At 62.1% G+C, this 21,955-nt stretch overlaps 3 protein-coding genes across 4 annotated transcripts in view; 1 reads left to right on the top strand and 2 right to left on the bottom strand.

Annotated features, from left to right (window-relative positions):
- Window positions 1–3,517: 3,517 nt before the first annotated feature.
- Window positions 3,518–11,826, bottom strand: MST1R (macrophage stimulating 1 receptor). Of its 2 annotated transcripts, XM_064667917.1 has the most exons (21): window positions 11,618–11,822; window positions 9,913–11,220; window positions 8,531–8,719; window positions 8,326–8,451; window positions 8,079–8,249; window positions 7,716–7,885; window positions 7,449–7,626; window positions 7,203–7,348; window positions 6,928–7,086; window positions 6,638–6,731; window positions 6,304–6,531; window positions 6,076–6,222; window positions 5,842–6,001; window positions 5,666–5,758; window positions 5,355–5,582; window positions 5,194–5,274; window positions 4,939–5,120; window positions 4,756–4,865; window positions 4,495–4,660; window positions 4,285–4,421; window positions 3,518–4,206 (listed from the first exon to the last, which is right to left on the bottom strand). In XM_064667917.1, exons 2-21 carry the CDS (start codon window positions 11,131–11,133, stop codon window positions 3,951–3,953), a joined length of 4,242 nt encoding a protein of 1,413 aa, XP_064523987.1. In that variant the 5' UTR covers window positions 11,134–11,220; window positions 11,618–11,822; the 3' UTR covers window positions 3,518–3,950. The 2 variants fall into 2 exon arrangements, with proteins under 2 accessions (XP_064523987.1, XP_064523986.1); XM_064667916.1 differs by having other exon boundaries at window positions 4,939–5,582; window positions 11,618–11,826.
- A 1,156-nt stretch (window positions 11,827–12,982) lies between these two features.
- On the bottom strand, window positions 12,983–18,031 carry MON1A (MON1 homolog A, secretory trafficking associated). Its single transcript, XM_064667915.1, has 6 exons — window positions 17,870–18,031; window positions 16,627–16,768; window positions 15,919–16,386; window positions 14,968–15,733; window positions 14,724–14,871; window positions 12,983–14,287 (listed from the first exon to the last, which is right to left on the bottom strand). Exons 2-6 carry the CDS (start codon window positions 16,751–16,753, stop codon window positions 14,147–14,149), a joined length of 1,650 nt encoding a protein of 549 aa, XP_064523985.1. The 5' UTR covers window positions 16,754–16,768; window positions 17,870–18,031; the 3' UTR covers window positions 12,983–14,146.
- Window positions 18,032–18,169: 138 nt separating this feature from the next.
- Window positions 18,170–21,955, top strand: part of RBM6 (RNA binding motif protein 6) — a 57,314-nt gene continuing 53,528 nt past the window's right edge. Inside the window, exon 1 of the mRNA XM_064667913.1 lies at window positions 18,170–18,260. The gene's annotated coding sequence lies outside the window, so the exon portion shown is untranslated. The remainder of the gene's footprint in view (window positions 18,261–21,955) is intronic.

The raw sequence follows: 21,955 nt of genomic DNA, 5'->3' as shown, positions 1-21,955 counted from the left end.
CAGGATCAGGACTGGGACTGTGATGTGGCTGGCACAGGTCCTGACCAGGCTCTGAGATGGGATGAGCCTCCCCATCTAAGGGTGGGTGTTGTCTTCTGGGCAGAGAAAGAAGAAAAAGACGTGCCTTATAGCCTGGAAGGACTTAAGGGGTAAACAAAAGCTTCCTGGTGGCCAGCAAATCTCCCCAGGGGCCAACAGAGACTCCCAAGGGCCAGCAGAAATCCCCAGGGACCTCCAAAGCTCCCCAAGCACCACTAAAGCTCTCCAGGGGCCATCAGAGCTCCCTGAGGGCCATTAGAGCCAGGGGTGGGTGCAGGGGTGCCCTGGGCAGTGCAGGCGCCCCCAGTGACAAGCTCCAGAACCAGGCGGGGAGGCCGGAGGGACAGGGCCGGCTGCCGGGGTGTGGGCAGCAGGGACCGGGGGTGCCGGGGTGCGGGCGGCCCCCCCGCCGCTCACAGGCATCATTAGCAAAACTCGCCGGTTTCTAAAAATGGCACGTCGGTGCCGCGGCGGCTGCTCTTCACGCCCGCTCCCCAGCACCGGCAGCCGCTAAAAACAGCTCGGCGCTGCCTGCTGCCTCCTGTCACCTCTCGCCCGGACGGCTGGCACCGGAGACCACCGCTACACCCCAACGCTGATTTAGCACAATTTTGCCCATCTCCAGTCCGGCCCCTACGCCGTGGCACCCGCTGCCTGCGCCCACTTCTCCATGAGGAGCCCAAACTCGCTGCTGGCTCGAGGTGCCATTGCGGCAGCACCGGCAAACGCCGTCGCAGCGCATCCCCAGGCGATGCCAGTGGCGGGACCGTGCCCGGCTCTGCTTGTGCACCCGCAGCCCCGCGTGCGGCCACTCATGTTTTATAGATGGCTCTGATTTTAATAATTAATCCCTGCTAACGACAGCACTTTCCCCAAATAAAACATTTAAAGTGCTGTGTGTGCACGGCGCGTTGCCGGGGTGGGACGCCGGATGCTCTGCTGCAGCCGTGGCGGGTGGGGACAGCACGAGGTTGTGTGGCACAGCATGGCACAGCGTGGAATGGCCTGGCACATGCCCACAGCTCAGCCCAGGGCTCCACCAACCATGGCCAGGCATGCAGCACCTTAGGTGCCACCCACCCAGTGCCCACCTGTGGGTGCACAGGCAGCACGCTCAAGACACCCCCACCAACTGGGGCAGGAGTGCCAGGTGCCATGCAAGGTGCCGCCCTGCGAGGTCACCTGCCTGTCCCTGCTGCCATGGCAGTGGGCACAGCACCGGTGCCAGTCCTGACCAGCAGCATCAAGCAGGGGTGGGCAGGGGTGGGCACATGCCAGCCCTTGGCATGGAAGTCTGGGCGCTTATTCCTCACCTCCTGCAGCGTAATTAGGGCAGGATAAATGTGGATTAGCATGAAATCTGTCATCTCTGCAAGCACATTTGCAGGGGGGATGGGGGCAGCCTGAAGCAGGAGCCGCCCTCACGCACGTCACCGTAACCACGCCAGACTCATCAGCTGACGAGCAGTTCCCTGTGCCACTCCACTGCCAGCTCTGACAGCCCTGCTCCCACTGGGTACCCCTGCAGCTGCCCACTGTGTCATGGGCAGGGGGCCTGGCACACATCTTCCACCCCATCACATCCCCGGCTACCCACCATGCTTCGTGCTGAGGAGAGCAGCACCCAGGGCACCTGTCTGTCCATCCGTTCACCTGCCCCTTCATCCATCTGTTTGCCTGTCCATCCATCCATCCATCCATCCATCCATCCATCCATCCATCCATCCATCCATCCATTCATCCATCCATCCATCCACTCACCTATCCATTTGTCCCTCTGTCTATCCGTCCACCTATCCATCCATGCTTCTATCCATCCCTGGATTCCTGCATCCCATCAGCTGTCAGTGCCCTGCCCCTGCTGCCCCCCAGGCACTCAGCATCCCCCAGTATCAGTGCCAGCACCACCCAGCACCTGCATTTCTGATCCAGCCCTAATAACCACGCAGTGCCAGGGCCTTCCCATTGCCACAGTAACTCAGCAGCGGAGCCGAAATGGCACCGCTTGACCTCACATGGGCAAGGTCAGCACCCACACTGGGGGTCATGGTCACACCAAAACCCAGGCCCGTGGAGCAGTGCAGCCACACTGCAGGGAAACTGAGGCACAGTGCTGGCAGCTGCCCCAACTGTGGGATGCTGGGACACAGCTGCACTAAAAATACCCTCCGGCGCGCGGCGGCGGGGCCAGGCAGGTGTGAGGCACCAGCGGAGATGGACAGCTTGGCTGATGGGAGCTGATGCGGCCCCGGGCTCCGGCACCGCTTAATGAGCAGCCGAGGAGGTTTTATTTACAGCCAGTGTTGGTGGCAGGACCTGCGTGGCTGGCCATGGAGTGGGAATGGTGTTGCCCACGGCCACAGACTGGGCATGTTTCAGCATCCCCTGCCCATCCATCCATCCCTAGACCCTGCCCTTGCCCCCTGCCTTGAGCTCTGGACCTGCACCCAAGGGAGTGATGTCCACCACTGCCCCACTTCTCTTTTCCACTGTCTTGTTGCAGGGGATTTTTGCCCCAAAACTGTGGCAGAGAGGATCTCCTCACGAGGACGAGCTCCTCACAGATGTGACGTCTGTCACCACCACCAGCAAAAGGAGCAGAGAGAGACAGCAGTAATCCACGGGGAGTTCAGCTGCTCTCCCCCTCTCTGGACAGCCCCTGGGCATGCCCTGGAGCACCAGCTACACCATCCCCTGCATGGGCAGTGATGAAGCAATAAAGGTGTTGTTAAATGAGGGTGGTAATGATTCTTGGTCACTAGACAGCAGCCCCAAGCTCGGAGCAGTGTGTGCCACGGGGACCCTGTGCAGGCCGTCAGGGTGGGGAGCAGTAGGTGGGCTGGGTGCCACTGTGTCTGCACTGTCATCACCTGTCCTGGCCACCATGGTCCCATGGGCACCTCAATGCCAGGAACACCGTAATCCCATGATCCCAAGAACACCCTGATCCAATGTCCAGGCACCCATCATCCCAGGAGCGTTGTGTTTCCATGGGCACTACAGTCCCATGCTCCATGGCATCCATCATACCGTGATCCCAGGGGCACCGTGACCCATGTGCCAGGTAGTTGCACCCCAGGGACATCATCACCCCATGTCCAGGAGCACAGTGCTCCCCACACTGCCTCACACCCCACAGCCACACTGACCATGAGCTGAATGTGGCTGGGAAGGGGACTTTTAGGAAAAACCTCCCAGACAGCCCAAGCTCAGGGGGCCACGGTGGGACACAGGGCACACAGGGGAGCCCCGGCATGGTGGGCACCGGGGAACAGTGGTGGGGTGGCCACGCCAGCACTGGTGTGCAGGTGCCCTCCCGTGGCTGGCACAGGAACGGTGGGTGGACCCTCACCTGCACCCCCTGTGAGGTGGGTGCCCCCAGAGGTTCGTGGCAAGACCATCCCCTCCCCAGGCAGGGGGAAAAGGGTGCTGCCCACCTGGGCATGGCCCCTTCAAAGACACAGCCCCAGCCAGGGAAAAAATATAATTATGTTTTAATGAGTGATTTGAGCAGCCAACAGGCTGAAAATGCCATGGGAGCCCTGGGAGGGCCAGGCCACCCCACAGCACCTGGTGGGGCTCCACTTGGGCCTCCACGGCACCTGCTACTGTGGGGCTGAGCCCCAAATCCCACAGCACAGCCTCATCACTGTGGGGCTGAGTCCCCCCACACCCAGCCAGCTCAGGACTGAGGCCCCCAGCACCTCATGGCATGGGACCAAGTGTGGGGAGCACCCAGCAGGGTCTGGGTGTGAGCCATGGGAGAGCATCCCACAGCACCCATCTGCCTCCCAGCACCCATCCCATAGGGAAGGTGCCCCATAGCATCCGGCTGCATGCTGCATCCCTCCTCAGGGGAGTGTGTCCATGTGTATGGGGGTCCAGGAGTCCCTCCAGTGCAGGGCATCCCATCAGCACATGGACGCATCCTCCTCCTCTTCCTCCTCCTCCTCATTATCCCTGTCCTCATTTTCGCTATCAGGCAGCTGCCCCGGTGGGGCAGGAGGAAAGGGGGGGCCCCAATCCAGGCTGGTGTAGGTGACAGCCAGGTTGACGTAGTGCTCACCCTCCAGTGTGGCCAGGACATGCTCCAGCTCTCCCACCAGCCCCGTGAAGGACGGTCTCTCCTCGGGCGCTGGTGCCCAGCAGCTCAGCATCACTCGGTACCTGCCCCAACACCCCAGTCAGTGCTGGCAGCCCCCCGGGACAACCCTCACTGTCCTGCCCACCCCCAGCCCCACTCACAGTGTGTCAGGGCAGTGGGAGGGCTGTGGCAGGCGTCTCCCCTGCAGCAGGTAGCGGGCCATGTCGTAGGGGTCCACCTCGGGGTACGGCGATGCCCCTCGTGTCAGCAGCTCCCACATGAGCACGCCAAAGGACCACTGCCGAGCAGAGAGCTGCTGTTGAGATGCAGGCGGGATGGGGATGGGGGACAGGGAAAGGCATTGTGCCTACCACATCTGATTTGGTGGTGAATTTTTGGGTCTGGAGGCTCTCCAGTGCCATCCACTTGACGGGCAGCTTGGCGTGCCGGTGCTGCCGGATGCTGTAGTATTCCTTGCCAAACACATCCCGTGCCAGCCCAAAGTCAGCCACCTTCACCGTCAGTGTCTCGTCCAGCCTGGGGGACACCGAGTTGAGGTGGGGACCCCTGGGCACATCCAGACCCACGGGGTGACCCCGTAGTGGGGATCTGGCAGTTACAGTCACACTCACATGCAGTTCCTGGCTGCCAGGTCCCGATGCACAAACTTCTTCTGGGCCAGGTACTCCATGCCCAGGGCTACCTGCAGCCCGAAGCCTATGAGCTCCTTCATTGTGGTGCTCTGTGAGATGGGAGTGGTGAGCAGGGCAACCTTGGCTCCCCACCACCCTCTGCCCCCCGGGGTACCCCCCTACCCTCTCCTTGGCGCGGATGAACTGGCGCAGGTCCCCGTGGCGCATGTAGGGCAGGACGACGAGAGGCAGCCCATGGCGGGGCAGGCACACCCCCAGCAGCGAGAGCACCTGAGGGTGGTGGAAGCTCTTCATGAGGATGCCCTCGCGCAGGAACTCCTCTACCTCCTCCAGGTCCGTGATGCCTGCCGAGAGCTGAGCTGTGGAGCGCTCCGCTGCCGTGCCGCGGGACCGCGCATGGGAGCGGGCGCTACTCACGGTGCAGGGACTTGACGGCGCAGTGGAGGTCTCCCAGCAGTGGGTCTGAGTAGGTGCCATGGTAGACGCTGCCGAAGTGCCCTGCAGGGACAGGTGGCACAAAGCTGGCACCGCACAGAGCCAGCAGGTGATGCCATGGCCAAATTGGGCTGCAGAGTCACCTTTGCCGATGACCCGGTGGCGATGGGTGACAAGCCGCTCCTCGGGAATGAGAATATCCTTCACCTCCTCCAACAGCTCCGGCCGCAGGTCCTCCAAGCAGCAGGATGTGGCTCTGAGCAGGGGCATGGGGGATCCACCACCTGCTGCACTGGCACCAGCACCAGCACTCGCACTGGTGATTCGTATGCGGGTCCCCACTGGGCTGGGACTGCCTGCTGTGTTCAGCACTGCCAGGACAGGCAGAGGCAGGGTGAGGGCTGGCAGCACCCAGCACCCATCACCCCACCATCCACCTGTGACACCCACTTACCCAGCACCTCCCTGTAGTCGACGCCGGGGCGCTGGGTGGTGACAGGGGGGTCGCCGCGGCCAGGCTGCACCAGCAGCTCCAGGTTCTCCGTCCCTGTGGGCAGCAGTGGGGTGGGTGGGGGGCAGCGTGGTGGGGGGCTGGGAGGCATCAGTGTGCCCAGCGAGCACGGCACTCACCTCGCCTCTTCCTCCAGCACCAACGGACCAGCATGGCAGCCAGGATGCAGCAGACCATGAAGGTGATGCCAATGCCCAGGGCCAGGCTGGCAGCCAGATCCAGCGAGGTGGGGGGGGACAGCACCCAGCCCAGTGCCTCGCAGGCACCATTCACACAGATCTGGAGGAGCACGGGCTCAGCAGGGATGGGATGGGGGATGTGGGGGGGTGGTTGCCCATCTAGGGGGTGCCTACCTCCACGGGGGCCCCAGCGGGGGGCAGGTGCAGCTCCCGGGGCAGGCGGCACGTCACCTCGTTGTTCAGGACGTTGGGGTGGCAGTCCCGGCCCCCCACTGTCATGGTGATGTTCATGCAGGTGGCCAAGGCATTCAGGCCCGCTTGCTGCCCAGACACAGAGCCCTAAGCCTGGGGGTCCTGGCGGTGGGACCCCCTGCCCTGGCTCACCCCACTGCCCCCACGTACGTGCACCTCGATCTCATCATCGCCAGGCTTGAGGCGGAGGCGCCCGCCCTCCTGCTTCAAGGGGAAGATCTTGGGCTGGGAGTAGTAGTGGAGATGGAAGAGCCAGTGGCCATCAGCGCCGTCCAGCAGCACGCTCAGGTTCCCCAGCACCACATCGACCTTGCTCTTGAAGGGGAAGGCTGGACTGCGGCACAGCAGTCGCTCTGGTGCCAGCGGGTCCTCACACTCCTGCAGGCAGGGGGATGCTGGGCACTGGCACAGAATGATGCCCACCAGGGGACTGGGGTGGGCAGGGCAGGGTTAGGGGGTGATGGCCTCCCACCCAGGTGCTTACTGTGGCTTTGGTAATCACACCTCTGGCTTCAAAGCGGATCTTGGCGCGATACACGGAGTCCAGGTGGGTGCCAATGATGGTGAGCATCGAGCCCCTACGACAGGCAGGTATCAGGGCCCCAGGGCGTATATCATCCCCAGGGTGCATGTGGTCCCTGGGGTGCACGTGGTCCCCAAGGTGTGTGTGGTGCCTGGGGTGCATGCGATCCCCAGCAGCTCATCCAGGCCAGCCAGCACAGTGGGAAGCCAGGAATGTCCCCCCACCCAAGGGAAGGGAGCCCTTGGACTTACTCATAGCTGCAGTTGGGGGTGATAGCCAACACAGAGGGGTCAGGGCGGTACTGGAATGGCAGCGGGGCTGGGAACGCCTCCCCATCAATCCACAGGGCCACCCAGGCTGCACCCAGGCCACTGGCAGCAGGAGCCGTGCATTGAATTGTCCCGTTGTCACTGGGGATGCAGCAACCATGGTTGGGGGGGACAGCAGGACTGCAGGGGTTCCCTGTGCTGGTTCCCATGCCAGGGACCCCACTGTGCTTGCTGGTGGGGGCAGGGCAGGGGCATACCTGGGCTGCCCGGTCAGGGCACACTCAGAGCCATTGACCATCACCCTCCAGCTGCTCCCTGAGGAGAGGTGGGTGCCATGGAGTGAGAGGTGGGTGCCACCCCTCTGGGGGCCAAACGGGGGGTGCAGGGCTCTGATGCGTGGCTCCTGAGCAGAGATGGGGTCAGTGGAATGGGTGGCAGGGTGATCCAAACCCCTCAAACCCTGCCAGGGGGCAGCTGGGGTGACTGCCAGTGCAGGACCATACCGTGAAGATGAAGCCACCAAGGGCAGAGGAGCCTTGGACATGGAAGCCAGAGGGTTTGGTGGGTTCCTCCACAGTGAGCACCACGTTGGCCGGGCCCCTCGCTGCTGCCAGCCCCCCAGGCTCCAGCTCACACACCAGCACGTCCACAAACTCCCTGCGGCGGGAGGTGGGCAGGGGTCTGCAGGGCAGGGTTGGGGTTCAGGCCCAGGCCAGGGAGCAGCCCCAAAACCCTCTCTGCCACTGTTCCCTCCCAGCACTGGCACACACCTGTAGCTCTTGATCTCCTGTGGCAGCACGGTGCAGCCTCGCTGTCCCACTGTCACCCGGTAGGCAGCGGGGGGGCTGCGGCTGGGGTCAGGGTCCGAGTGGGAGCGGAAGGTCATGCCACAGAGAGTGACCCGTGTCCGACCCCGCAGCGGGGCGCTCCGGGGGTGGAACTGTGGGAGAAGCACCCACGACACTGAGAACCCTGACCAGTGATGGTTGCAGGTCCAGAAAGCCCCTTCCGTGAGGGACACAACACCCATCATGGGGAGGGGGTCCCACCGCACACCACCCCATTTGCCACCTCCCTCCCCATCCGAGTGCATGGGAGCTGTGGGCAGCAGGGGGACGGCGGAGCAGACCTACGTCAGTGAGGACGGGTGGGCAGCTGTCCTGGACCCAGGGGCCGGCACACTCGTGGCGGCGCGTGCACCCATCCCCACACCAGCCACAGCCCATGAAGCGCTCGGCACGCAGGCAGCGCTGGCACGTGGAGAAGTGGCGGCAGCCGGGGCCGGTGACATTCAGGCGCCACACCTGGGGATGGAGAGTGGAAGTGAGGGGGGCATGTGGGGCTCAGTGCCTGCCCTATTCCCCCAGCCCCCCCACTCACCTTGGTGCCCGCAGCGAAGAACAGCGAGTGGCTCTGTGACCCCATGGCACCCTGCACCGGCCCTGGCTCCCCCAGGGAGAAGTTGGCCATGGTCAGGAGGTAGGAGCTGGAGCGCTGGAGCACTATCTGCAGTGGAGCAGAGTGTGGGGCTGAGTGCGCCCCACAGCTCAATGGGACCCCCACCCCACCCAGCTCCTCATCTCACCTGGAAGATGCGTCCCTCTGCTGTGCCCAGGTGGGCCACAGTGACATTCCCCAGGGTGGTGACAAAGATGGAGGTGAGGAGGACACTGGCCAGATGCCCATTGAACAGGTCCACCTTGTGGGAGGCAGCGGGAACGAGGGTGGGCTGGTCCCAGCAGCTGGTGTTTATCACCGGTGCCGAGAGGTTCACCTACAGCCAAGCACAGGGTGGGTGCCTTGAAACCGGCCCTGGTGACCCAACTTCCCCACACTCTCATAGGTGGGTACCAGCTCCAGCTGTGAGACATTTTGGGGCAGCATGAAACTGCTCAAGTTCCCCTCCAGGCTGGGAAAACTTTGGGGAAAAAAACACATCCGCAGCCACTCCCGCAACCCTCGTGTGGCGTCAGATCCTGTCCTCCCCTCCCACTCCATCTGGATGTGGTTATCGGGTGCTGGCACCATGGGATGCACACCCCAACCCCAGCCCTCCCTGGCCCCTGGAGCTTAGGGGGGGTGTGGGGTTGAAGGAGGACACCAGGAGCCATGGTGTCCCCATTACGGTGCCCTCATAAACGGGGCTGGGGTCCCCCCTGGGTTTGCCCTGCTGCAGAGTGAGTCAGCAGCAGTGAGCTGTCTGCTCCGTGTGGGAAGAGGAGGGGATTTGGCTGCACCTTGCCCCTCGCCTGGCTGAGAACACCAAAACTCGTGTCACATGCTGGGACGAGGGGGCCCTGCCGGGGCACCCACCCATTTGTGTCCTGGCCATGCCGGGGCTTGTACCTGGGACACGGTGTTCCTGCCCTGCGGCTGCGGCAGACGAGGAACCCCGGTGACTAATTACACTTCCGCCTGTGGTTTATTTGCCCAGAGAAGGCGGTGGCTGAGCCCGGGGGACAAGGCAGGAGCAGCCAGCACCTCACAGCACCTCACGTGTCCACTCTGGGGACCACCGAGGCCCCGCAGCTTCCCTGTCCCTCCTCCACATAAACAAGCTGGAGAGGTTGGCTAGGATCCAGGGACAGTCACTACGGGGGCTGGAGTCGGTGCTTGTGGGGAGGCCACACCAGGAGAGGGACTGTTTAGCCCAGTGCAGGGCATGCAGCAGTGCGCCCATGTGCTGAGATGTGTTTGTGAGGTGGGGAGTTCAACCGGATCCCCACCAGCACCCTGTCTCCTCCTCGGTGCGGCCGGGCCTGCTGGAGCACAAAGGCCCCTGCAATAAGTGGTGGGTGGCTGCTGGGCTGACTCACACCTGGGTGATGCTGCTCTCCCCCTGCCCTACTCCACCTCACTATCCACCCCGCTCTACCAGCGCTTCCCAGCATGCTGTCCCCATCTCCCCATGTCCCAGACGACCCCCAGGCCCCTCAGGCCGGACGTGGCGCAGGGCAGAGCACTCACGTTGTGTGGGCAGTACTCCACCGGCTGGAAGAAGCTGAGCCCCCGCAGCAGTGGCTGGTGCCCGATGCCACAGCACTTCTCCATGCCCTCCTCCATGGCCTGGTTGAGGAGGCGGATTGGGAAGGCACAGACAGCCGAGTTCTTCCGTGGCACCAGGCTCTCCGGCTGGCTCTCGGCGAAGGCACCGAAGAGCACCGTGTCGGTGTCGTTGATGCCGAGGTCACGGGCCAAGCGGGCACCAGGGCGGGCAGTGTGGGCTGCCTGCAGCACGTTGTAGGCAACATCCCGCTCAGCATCCTCCTCGCCGCTGCGCCGCCGGCGCCGGCGCTTGGACTCGAAGCGGCAGTCGAGGACGAGTTCGCGGTAGCGACGCAGGTCACGCTCGTGGGTGCTGAGCCGTGCCAGGCGTGTGTGGTACACGGTCGAGCCCGGCCGCTCCAGCTGCACCATCAGGAAGTAGACGTGGTCCCCGTCGGCAAAGGAGTGCACATAGTGGATGGTGTAGTTGTCGCGGTATCGCGGCAGCACCGTCAGCCACTGGAAATCACTCGAAAAGCCGTCCAAGGTGCCCTTCAGTCTGCGGACGGACACCGACTGTGGGCTGTACTGCGCTGCCACGCTGCTGTTGATGGTGGAGCCGAGGTAGAAGAAAGAGGCATAGGAGGTGGCCACCACGGTGGCACTGGTCCCCAGGGGGCTGGCCACGCAGTCGGGGCACAATGTGGGGCTGTTGCCCGTGGCCGAGTACAGGCAGTGTGTGGCTGCGATGGCCACCTTACCATCCCGCACCTCCAGCTGGTGCTGGTAGCACAGCCCATGCCGTGCTGTGCCACAGCTGTACAGCCACGGCTCCAGTGGGTCCAGCAGCAGCAGGACATTGTCCGTGTCCTCAGGGCCATCCGTGGTGGCTGGGCACAGGCGACAGATCTCACACTTGGCGCTGCCCACTGGGCCGGTGACAAGGACGGAGAGGAGGTGCATCTCGGCACTGGCCAGCAGGATGCGGTTACGGACGGCCACAAAGATGGCGACTGTACCATCAGAGTCATCAAAGACAGCAACGTTCTGGATGGGGCTGCCAGCATCGAGGCCAGGCAGCGTGTAGGGAACAGAGAAGTTCCTGGTGGAGCTGAATGGGATGCGGGGGCACTGCCAGGCACCGTCGCCCAGCGGGACCAGGGCGAGCACCAGCCAGAGACACACGAGGCACAACAGGCCCATGCTGTGCAGTGCCACTGCTGTGAGGTTATTGACGGTGCTCAGCACCCAGTGGGGTCGGAACACACAGAGGATGGGCCACCATCACATCTGCCAAAATAAAGGAGGAAGGGTTTTACCCACTGCTTTTAGGCAAGGACCCTGGGCACTGCCACAGCTGGGTGTGCTGGTGTCCCCAGGGGCCAGATGATGAGGGGTGCTGCCAACAGAGGATTGGCCACACCAAACCTCTTCCCAAATATCATGATCGGCAGGTGAAGCCAAGCTCCCTGTGGCATGGGGACAAATCCTGCCTTCTGCCACCTCCAGACCCCGCCTGTCATCCTGGGGCACCTCTGCCCTGCAATGATGGGTACCCTGCCAGGCACCCAGGACAGCGACGGGGACCGGGGATCCCCGCGGGACTGGGACAAGGCCCCCACCAGCCTCCCGAGACAGGGACCCCGACGTACTCCCGGTCTCCACCCCCGGCCCCGCCGCGGCTCACCGGGTCCGGAGTCCTCGTTAGGTCCGTCTGCCCCCCCCCCCCACGTCCGTGCGGTGCGGTCCGATCCCGCGGTGCCAGGCGGCGTGGGGCTCACCTGGGCGCTGCCGTGCCGTGCCGTGCCAGGGCAGGGCGGGCGGAGCGGAGCGGGGCCGGGATGGAGCAGGCGAGGTGGGACGGGGCGGGGCGGGGCGGGACGGGACGGCACAGAGCGGAACGGGGCGGGCGGGTCCTGCCCCCGCGCTGCCGGGGCCTCCCCGAGGGCCGGCACAGCCACACGCAGCCCGGGGTACGGGGGTGCTCGGGAACACGCAGCTCGGGGTGGGCTGCAGACATGGGTGGGCACGGTGCCCGAGAGCGACACGGATGGGAGCAGAGGCCCTTGACCGGGACAGGGGGCAGGGCTGGCGCGGCGCCTGGGGTGCCCACCGCAGGTCGGGGTGGCCGTCGGATGGCTGGGAGGCGGCTGCCGGCATCCCGGGGCACGGGTGGGGTCCTGCATGTTGGTACCCTCGGCCACAGATTCCAGTTCCCTTGCCATAGGGGCGGTCTACACTCTGAGACATGGAATCGAACTTGTCGCTTCCCTAAAGCTCCCACTCTAGCACCGCGTTTGCTGCTCACTTCCAGGCGAACGGGGCAGCCTTTACGGGCTGTGGCGGGCTCAGAACCAGGGTTTCCCAGCCGGGGAACAAGAGCAGGGCTGAGCAGCCAAAGTTTTGCGAGGGTAGCCGTGGGGGTTAATTCTGTTGTGCCCACTCTGTTTCTCATGTCCCTTTCCTCCCCGCGGTGGCAGGAAGTGCCAGCACTACACTTCCAGGGATGCAGGAAGATGCTTTATATCCCGGTCCATACGTGGATTTGCCCTCCAAGTGCCCTGCTGCCCTCGGACCCTGGGGCTGCGGGTCCCTTTGCACATGGACCTCTCCTTCAGCTGAGCAGGGCGCTGCCTCACGCAGCCGGGGACTTTGGTCCTGAACACTCCGAAAATGGGCCCTCCTGTCCCTGCCACCTGGCCGGCCCCGGCCCTCCCAGGCTCCCGCCCCGCGTTGTGCAAGGCCCGGCAGTTCCGTTGGCTCCGGGCCTTACTCAACAGCTCCTTCCTCCGGCTGCGCCTCTCGGCTCGGTTTCGACATGAGCTGGCCCCGGCCAGCTCAGCCCGGGGATTTCGCCGCTCCCAGTCTCCAGCCAGCGCCGCCTCCTGCCAGCACAGCCCCGGCGGCCTCACGCCGCTCCCGGCCAGCTTTCCTGGCTCCCAGCGGGTCCCCAGGGCTGGACCGAACCGTATCCAATCTTGAACCAAACTTCCCCCTCAGCTTGGTCATCCCCCCACTCCAGCAGACAAAAACGAATGCGACAAGTCTTGACTTAGGGTCCATATAATGTTTATGAGCAAAGACAAGCGATTACACTCTGGCAGGAGGATAAACACAGGAGCAGATCCCTGTGCTAGCCCTGCCGGGTCCTTCTCAGCTCCTTTGCTGTCAGAGTGCCATCCTCAAACACCTGCCCCAGCACTACCCAGACAGCCCCAAAACATGGAGTTCACAGATGCTCAGCCCCACACCAGTGCCTGGGGATGTCTGGGGAGTAGGTGGCCCCTGTGCAGCAAGCTCAGCATAACTGGCTCAAGGAGCTGGGTTTGGGGGCAGGTGCTCCTGTGCCAAGGGGAAGACCCTCCTTGGGCTGGGGGGCACCAGGGCCCTGTGCCAGCGGGGTCTCCCAGGGGCTGTGCTTGAACTGCCCATTTAGGGTTCACTACCCAGAGCCAGCACCATGAGCCCACAAACACCCTGATGGACACCTTGGCACCCCAGATCTCTCTGGAGCTCCTCTGTGTCCTCATGGGGAGGTGGGCAGGACCCTGCTGTCCCAGCTGAGGCAGGCTGACCCACCCTGCCTGCCAGCATCCCCAGGGACATCCTTTTCACAGCCACAGTGGGAAGGGTCAGGGCTCATACAGATGCCAAAGGGGCAAACCTGCAGTGGGACTGCCAGGGACTCCCTGGCACTTGGGAGGTCCAGCTCCCCCAGGGCAGGAAGAGCAGTGTGTGCCCCAGACCAGCCCTGTCCCCTGCCTGGGTAGTGTCACCCGCCATCTGCGGGCACAGCAGCACTGGGGTTCTCACCTCTCCCCTGGGGACCCTCACCCTTGGCACAGCCACAGGATGCCAGAGGAGATGGCAGGCACAGGCAGCAGGACCTGGGGGCTCTGCTCCTCTGCTCCCCTCCAGCAACCCAGGGTACCAGCAGCCCCACTCCAGGGACAGAGCTGGGGGACCACAGAGGAAGGACAGCCCCCCAGCTGGGGCACTGCCTGCAGCTGAGAAAGTCCTGCTCACCCCTTTCCCTTCCCCCATGCACCCCATCTCTAACATTCGGGTTGGACAGTCCCACAGGGGGGTTTCTCTGTGCTCTGGGATCCCACCATGCCCTCTCCCCCAGACACATGGCCTGGGAATCCCTGGGAATGGGCTCCCCAGCACAGCGGGGGCTCTCTCCCAGCTGGCAGCACGCCCAGGGTGATGCCCATCAGTATGTCTGGGGTGTGAGGATGAAGAGTCGGTCTTCCTCCTTGCGGATCCACTTCATGAGCTTGTTGACAGCACTGATGGCACCGGCCTTGGTCCCCAGGGGACTGTAGCATACATAGAGCTCAAAGGCGTTGGTTACCTGGGAGAAGGAATGGGATACATACTGGGAACAGGACTGTGCACCACTTGGAGCTGGCATTGCATCTTCCCACCGTGGGCTACTGGGAATAGGCACAGGAGCTCCAGTGCAGGGACATGAGGTGGTACCCTAAATGGGTGGCATCTGGTTTGCTCAGAAGTGGGAGGACCAAACCCCGGAGTTTGCACCCAGAATGGGTTTTCTCCACAGCACTGAGTTCATGACAGCACATAGCACAGCCCTTGGTGCCGAAATTCACCAGCTCCTGCTGCTACCCCTGCCCGTCCCTCCCTCACACTGGGGCAAGCTCACCCCCAAACAGGCTGGAGGCCTCCCTGGGGACCATGGAGCTGGTGCTGTGTCCTGCCACCACCCCCTTTTCCCGCCACACAAGACCAGGAAAGACAGGCTCACCAAAACCCACTGACAGCCTTACCCACGCCAGGAGGTTTTCTCGGGGGCCCGTGAAGTAGATGTTCTTCAGGGGCCGTGAAGAGTTGTGGGCCCGGCTGTGCAGGTACTGGTAGAGCCCCAAGAGCCTCTCCTTCTCCTCCTCCTGCACGTAGGGAGCCTCAATCTCGGGGCTGCAGGAACACAGCACCCCGTTAGCCCCCCCAGAGAAGAGGCTTGGCCCATTCCATATGCCACAGCCTTGGCCTGATGGTTCCCCAGGGCCTCACCTGGTGAAGAGCCCAGAGCTCTTGGACTTGTAGATGAAGTGCCGGAGGTCGGGGATGCCCACCTGGGCGACGCTGTAGAAGGGGGTGCGCAGGGCCTCCTGCAGGGCGTGGTGCACCCCCCGCCGCCGCAGCCGCTCCTGGAAGCGCCGCTTGCAGTCGGACACGGTGAAGAAGTCCTCGCGGTCTGTGGAGACCAGCAGCAGGCACAGGTCCATCTCCTGCTCCAGGTAGGAGATGTGGGCATGGAAGAAGCCACTGGAGTTGAACTTGGGGAGGCAAATAGGAGTCCAGGCTTCACCCTCCCGAAAGGAGGAAGAAGAGCTGATGAGGTTGAAGAGCAAGTGGAGGTCAATGGGGTGGAGGAACTGATCTTTCTTCCTCACGAGAGACACCAGCTGGTTCCCAGAGAGGAGAATGGAGAAGACCAGGCTCTTGGCCTTGGCCTGCTGCAGGCTGCTGCTGACGGCGTCCCGGACGCTGGCAGCCAGGGGCAGGCAGCGCACGGCGCCCATCAGGAAGCTGGGGTCGTGGGCCATGAGGTCCAGCAGGTTGTCGGTGATGCGCTCGGAGCCGGCCAGGAGCCGGCGCAGGTCATAGTTCTGCTTCTGCTGGAAGATGTGGTTCAGCTGGGTCCAGGTGAGCAGGCTCAGGATCTGATAGTAGATGTAGAGCAGCTCGTGGGCGATCTCCTGCTCCGACTGCCGGGTGCGTGCCACTGCCACCAGCACCAGCGGGCTCCTCCGCACGAACACCACCTTGTAGCCATCTGCTTGGGAGCGAGTCCCCGGGGGGGAAGGGCAGGGACAGACCTGTAAGCCTGGCTTCCCAGGGCTACAGCTCTCCCCCCAGCACCAGTGTGCCCCTGGGGACAGCTAACGTGGCCCAGGGCAGCAGGTGCACAGATACGCAGGTCGTGAACCCCCCATCTCATTCCCCCCCCAAGGGCTGTACCTGCATGGATGGACCGGATGGCATTTTTCTCGGCCTCCAGGAAGGACACCAGGGCCATCATGACGCCCATGGTGCTGGACAGGGCCTCCTCAGAGCCGTAGCGGGAATACACGGGCTTGCCTGCCTCGCTCAGCACGAAGACGTGCTTGCGGTGCATGCGCCAGGCGTCCATGGTCACGTCCTCCTCCTCCTTCCCCGACAGCACCGAGTCACGGCGGGGGGTCTGCGGGGACTGCTCCAGCTTCCCCTCCTTGCCCGGCCTCATCTCCTCCTCCAAGTCGAGGGCCATGCCTGTGAGCTGCGTGCTCAGCTCGCTGAAGTCCTTGCTGATCTGCTCCATGCTGCTCTGCTCCCCCGGCTCCCCTCGCCGCTCCTCCGGGCTCCGCGCCACAGCCGCCCCGTCCTCGGGGCTCGTCAGGTCCTCGTAGGAGCGGGTGTGCACAAACATGGCTCCCTCCTGGCCCGCCCCTGGAATAACGGGCCATGCAGCATCTGTCCATGTGTCCCCCACGCTGGGCAGAGGATGCAAAAACGACAAGGACCTGCCTCCTCTCCCCATCCCGCAGCACCCTGGGGTGCGGGTCCTGCTCATGCGGAGTTGCCAGTGGGCCTGTTTCCTCCTGCCTGAGGGGCTGCAGAGGGCCCAGCCCGCATGAGGACCTGCTTTTCCCTCCCTTCTCTTCCCCTGGGTTGAGCTGTGCCCCATACCTGGCTCTGTGCCCTGCGCCAGCCCCGGCGTGGGGCTCTCGGACCGCTCCGTGTGCTGCCCATCTCCTGGTGCCAGGGACCCATTGGGCACTTCCCAGCTCTTCTTCTTGTGGACATCTGCAGCCATTCCTCGGGGCAGGACCTGTATGTGACCCACAGTGTCACCTCTGTGTCCTCTCACCCTCACAGCAGGTCCTGAAATACTCTGCTGTCCAGAAGGACCATGGCAGCACCCGCGGCCTGATCCTGCTGGCTCAGCAGACAGCACCGAGCCCTGGTGAGACGTCAGGAAAGCTGCTCTAATCCAGCAGGATTTCCTCTCTCACGCAGCCCCAGCTCTTTCCAGTCCCCTGGCCCCGGCACCTTTCATCCAGGCTTGGCCCCAATTTCCCCCGTGAAAGCCGCTCAGCCTCCCCGTGCCGGTCCCAGCAGTGAGGGGGAAGGGACAGAGCCCTGGGTGGGGCAAGTCCCGCACACCCTCGATCCCAGAGGCCTCATGTTTGCACAGGGCGGGTTTTATGACCCTTCTTGGCCTGGATTAGGTGGCTGCGATGGGACCAGGCTGGTGACACTCCTGCTGAGCCGGCACCGATGGCGTCACCGGGAGCCGGGTGTCCTCTACAGCCCCAGCTCTCCCGGGCAGAGCCGGCTGTGCCTCCAGCCCAGCTCCTTCCTTCCTTCCCCGGGGGAAAACCGGCCCAAAAGCGAGCACAATTGAAAGCAACAGGAGGCAGGCAGGCTGGCTGGGAGCCTGTGCCTCCGAAACTGGCTGGGGGGGAAGTTCATGGAGCGCCGGCTCTGCCCTGTGCTCCAGGACACCTCCTGCTCCCAAACCCAGCATCAGGTAACGCTGCACCCGAGGGAGCTCGAGCTCCCCCCAAATCCTGTGATAGCCCTAGAGCAGATTATGGCCCCGTCCTCAACTAGGGGAGCCGGACCCTCTCCCCAGAACCCTGTGACAGCTCTGGAGGGTGCTGGGGAGCTGGTCAGAGCTCCGTCCTACCCTGGGGGAGCCTGTGATAGCCCTGGAGGATTCTGGGGACCACATCAGGGCCCCGTCCTCACCTCTCCCCAACACCCTGCTGACCGTTCCGAGGGCGAGGCTCACCCCAGGACCCTCCCTCGGCCCAGCACGGACCCACCGTGACCCTTCACCCCCCAGCGCTGAGGTGTCACCGCTCCCACAGCCCCGACACGACCCAGGCCCGGGACCCCTCGCAAAGGACAACGCGCGGGGACCCACCTCCGCGGCTCCTCCCAGGGCCGCCCCGCAGCCCCCCGGGCACGGCCTAAGCGGGCCGGAGGAGGGCTCGGAGCCGGCGGCGGGCGGTCGCCTCCCGCCCTACCCCCTGTCCCGGCCCCGACCGCGGCGACACCCCGACCATCGCGGCGACCCGCCGCGCGGCATCATGGGACTTGTAGGCGGTGCGCGCCGAGCGGGATCGTGGGAGTTGTAGTCCGCGCGCCCCGCAGCCACGACCGAGAGTGGGAGGCCGGGACAGGGCGGCAGGGACTACAATTCCCAACATCCCCCTCTAACCCCGCGCTCCGGGAGGGGGTCCGGAAGTTCCGGGCTCTCGCCGTGGCGGCGTCGGGGCCTGTGCGCGGCGGGAGCGGCGGAGCGGGAGCAGGAGGTGAGAGGGGGCTCCCGGGGGATAAAGGGGGCGCCCGGAGTAAAGGGTGGGCTCACTTAGCGTGGTGAGAGGGGCGAGGGGGTCCCGAGAGGCTCCTGGGGTGCGCTTGTCCCGGATAGAGGGGGTGAGGCTCTGGAGTCCGTGAGCATGGCGGGGGGGCTGTTTGGGGTCACCCGCGGTGCGGGGATGGGCTAGGGCTGGGGGCGGCCCCGCTGCGGGGTCTGGGGCATCAGCTCCTGGCGCTGTGGGCGCGCAGCTGGGCGCTGCAGGCTCGGTGTCCTCATCGGGACCCCACGCCCCTGTGGGATGTGGGTTGTGGGGTTGGGAAGCTTGGCCCCTGGATCTCACATGGGACATCCCACGTGGAAATGTTGGGACCTGCCGCCTATGTCATTGTCAGCTGTCGTGGTGTTTCTGGGTATCTCGTTGTTGTTCTGAGGCCCTGATCAGAATTAAGGCTTTTTTTTTTTTTTTTTTTTTTTTTTTTTTGCATCGAGGCACTTGTATTTCCATCTCTGAACGCTCATGGTTGTAAAAAGGATGGACAGAAGTGGGCTGGATTCATGCCGGGATGCGGAAGGAGCTGATGGGGGCTGTGTGTTAGCTGATGTAATCCCCAGGGATGGGCTAAGTGGGATTTTGGGCTGTAAGTAAAGCGGTGTCTGGGAGTGATGGCAGTGACCTCTCATGCTTTGACTTTTAAAACACTTGGCACCACACGAGTCTAGTGTTGCTGCTGGTGTGTGGCGTTACTTCTGGAAGCGCTGGTGGAGGTGGAATCCACTGTCCTATCCCAGCAGGGATAGTGTGAGACTCTCTCCCAGCACTCCCTAGCTGGAAATATGCTCACTAAGTCCTTTGGGACATGCAAGGTCAGGATAGTAATGGGGACGTGTGTATATTAGAATTTCACCTAATTGTCTCTAATACATGTTTCTAGAAGCATCATACAGCTCAAAAGCGTACACTTCCCCTTTTTTCATTAAAATGCTCCAGCCTGACACCCATGAGAGCCAGAATGGTTCCCTCTCCCTTCACTTTCAGATTTCAGTGATGTGCTTTTAATACTTCCTCTGAATTAGGGACCTCCAACTTTAACATTAGATATAATTGGCTGTCTTAGTTTCTTGCAGTTCCCTCCCAAGGGAAGTGTTTTCGTTTGTACCTTCTGCAGTACTTGAATTTCACAGAGGCCTTTTCCTTTCTTCAGCCTCACGAAAACTTTACTGGATACAGAAGGTTGTTCCACAGCAAATTGCTTCCTCTGTTCTCCTGTGTAGTTCTGTGTTGGATTTCCTCTTGGCAAAATCTGTTTGGAGAGAAGCTGTGAATATCAGAGTGTTTTCCTGAAATTAGCACCTCTTTGAAACCTCACTTTGCCCAATCCACCACCAGTTACCACCCTCATCCCCCCAGATATGGAAAATAAGGTGTGAAGTTGGGTATAAGTTGGTGAGGAGATGCTTAAGGGCTGTGCTGGCATTTCATGCTCTGCCCCGTGCCAGAAGTTTGTAATTAGTCCTGAGGAAGACAAGTTGCTTAGTCTGGCTCAACTGCCAGACAATTCCTATGTACAATGCCATTATTTTCCCATGGCAGTATGTAAATTGGAATAAGAGATCCAAGAGTTTGCTGTAAGGCTTGGCACATGTAGTTTGGGAAGCGGAATGAGGAATGTTCCCAGAGCTGTCTGGGGGTGTGCTGGGGAGGGCAGGGGCATGGTCCTGGGGAAGTCCTTGGGTGTAATTGCCAGGGAGCATCCGGAGCTCCACTTGACTCTCCTGGGGGAGTTGCAGAACCACCAGTTGTTGGAGGAACTAAAACCACAAAAAAACTTCCCCTCCTTTAGTTGTGCCTTCTGTATCTTCAGTGCAGCCAAGGCTTTGCCAGCAGGGAGTAGAGCCAGCTGGGATAGGTGGAGGGAAAGATGATGAATATCTGCCCTCCTGAACAGTTCCATGTAATTGTAACAGCTCATTATTGTCCTAAAGAGCTGTCAGTCTGGGCTCTTCCCGTGACTGGATCAGGCTGTGTCACTGTGTGAAACTCCCTTGCCATCCCTCAGACAATTGGTTGTGACCAAAGTATGACAGAACTAATGGATGCACAGTTCCCTGTGCACAGGGGTGGATTTTTTCTGTGCTTTGCTCTTGTCCTGGCCCCAGCCCCGGGCTCTGTTGGGATGTCCTTGGAAACAGCCTCACTCACACTGACCTGTCTCCCAGCATCTCCCTGCGAGCTGGGAGGTGGGAGCTGAGCTGGCACTTACCTGCCTGTGGCAGAAGGGTGAATCCTCACGGTGTCTCATCACAGTGTGCTTTTTCTGGAGCAGTTGTAGCAGGGCCCACCTTCAGGAGATCTTGGCATTGGTGGAAGCCAGGCTAAGGCCCTTCTGTCCCTGTCCTGCAGTTTGCTGTCACCTTGGTTTGTGGGGCTGTATGGTAAAGCGTATCACTGAAGTGCCCCGGGTTAAATATAACTCTCTTCCAAGGGTCATCCGTGGTGCAGACCCAGAAAAGCACAAGCTGGCAAGAACTTACACCCTGTGCATTGCCAAAGGCAGAGCGGGGGGAGCAGATCAGGCTGAGCGGGGAGCCAGCCAGAGCCAGTGTGGCTGCCTGTGTTATTGAACCATGACCTCACACCCACGGAGGTTGCTGAATGGCTCAGTGGATCTGTGCCAGGCCTGATATCTATCCAGTGGTATTTTTTTTTTCCTCCCGTCTGATAATTTCAATATTATGTCTAAACAGTTCCCAGCTGGCAAGGGATTTTATTTTTGTTTTTTTAAGCATCAGTGAGGTTGTTGACTTAATGAGAACTGGAGTGGGGGAGGAAACCCAGAAGGGAAGAACAAGAAACGCCAGGTCTGCGGGCTGCAAAAGTTCACAGATGAAAGGACTGCCTGGTGGCAGCCAGCTGTAGTGGTGACTGCCATAACCATCTCCCTTCACCTGTCCTTGCCGTGAAGGGTGTGATCTTGGTTCTTTTACATTCACCTCCAAGTAAGAAAATAGGATAGAACTTGTGGAAGAAATCCTTGGGACCAAAGAGGTTGCTGTTGCATGGAGAACCATGTAAAACATGAGCAGACCAGTGCTCTCGGGCTTTAGTGGCCACCTGAATGAACCTGTTCCTTTGGAAATGGTGCTGGGGGGGATGGATCTGCAGTGGTTGCACAGGTTGCCTTCCTCAACCTCCACGCCCTTGGTTCCTGAGGCTTGCCGGGCTCTGCCATCCCTGGCTCCCACATGAGTCTTCCGTGGCGGGTGATGGACCCCGGCAGGAGCGGATGCTCCCTCTTGGTGGGGCAGCTCCCTCAGCTCCTTGGCACAGGCTGCCAGCTCCCTGTCTGGGATCACTCCCTGGTGTGAGGTCTGTCATAACCTGCTCTGCCGACCTGCCTCCTGTAGGGCAGCGCTGACCTTTGGAAGTGAGAATAAACAGGATGTTTGTGTGCTTTTCTTCTGTGTGAGCTGCTCTAGCCAGGCCTGGTGGTGACTGTCCCCGCTGTCCTCTGTGCCCTGAACCACTGGAGTTAAATAATCCTGCCTTGGAGCCCCAGGTCTCCCAGCCTTGGTCTGGTGGCATGGCAGGCAACCCTCCTGCACCGCCACAGCTGGATGGGCCAGAGCAGGTTTGAGGCTGTCAGGTTGCCTTTTCCCTCAGTTTGCTCCATGCTCTGCTGTGGCTCT

Source organism: Pseudopipra pipra, chromosome 11, assembly GCF_036250125.1.
Source record: "Pseudopipra pipra isolate bDixPip1 chromosome 11, bDixPip1.hap1, whole genome shotgun sequence".
In the NCBI taxonomy this organism is placed as follows: Eukaryota; Metazoa; Chordata; class Aves; order Passeriformes; family Pipridae; genus Pseudopipra; species Pseudopipra pipra.
Note: the sequence above shows the minus strand (reverse complement) of the source record. Positions and strands in the feature narration are given on the sequence as shown.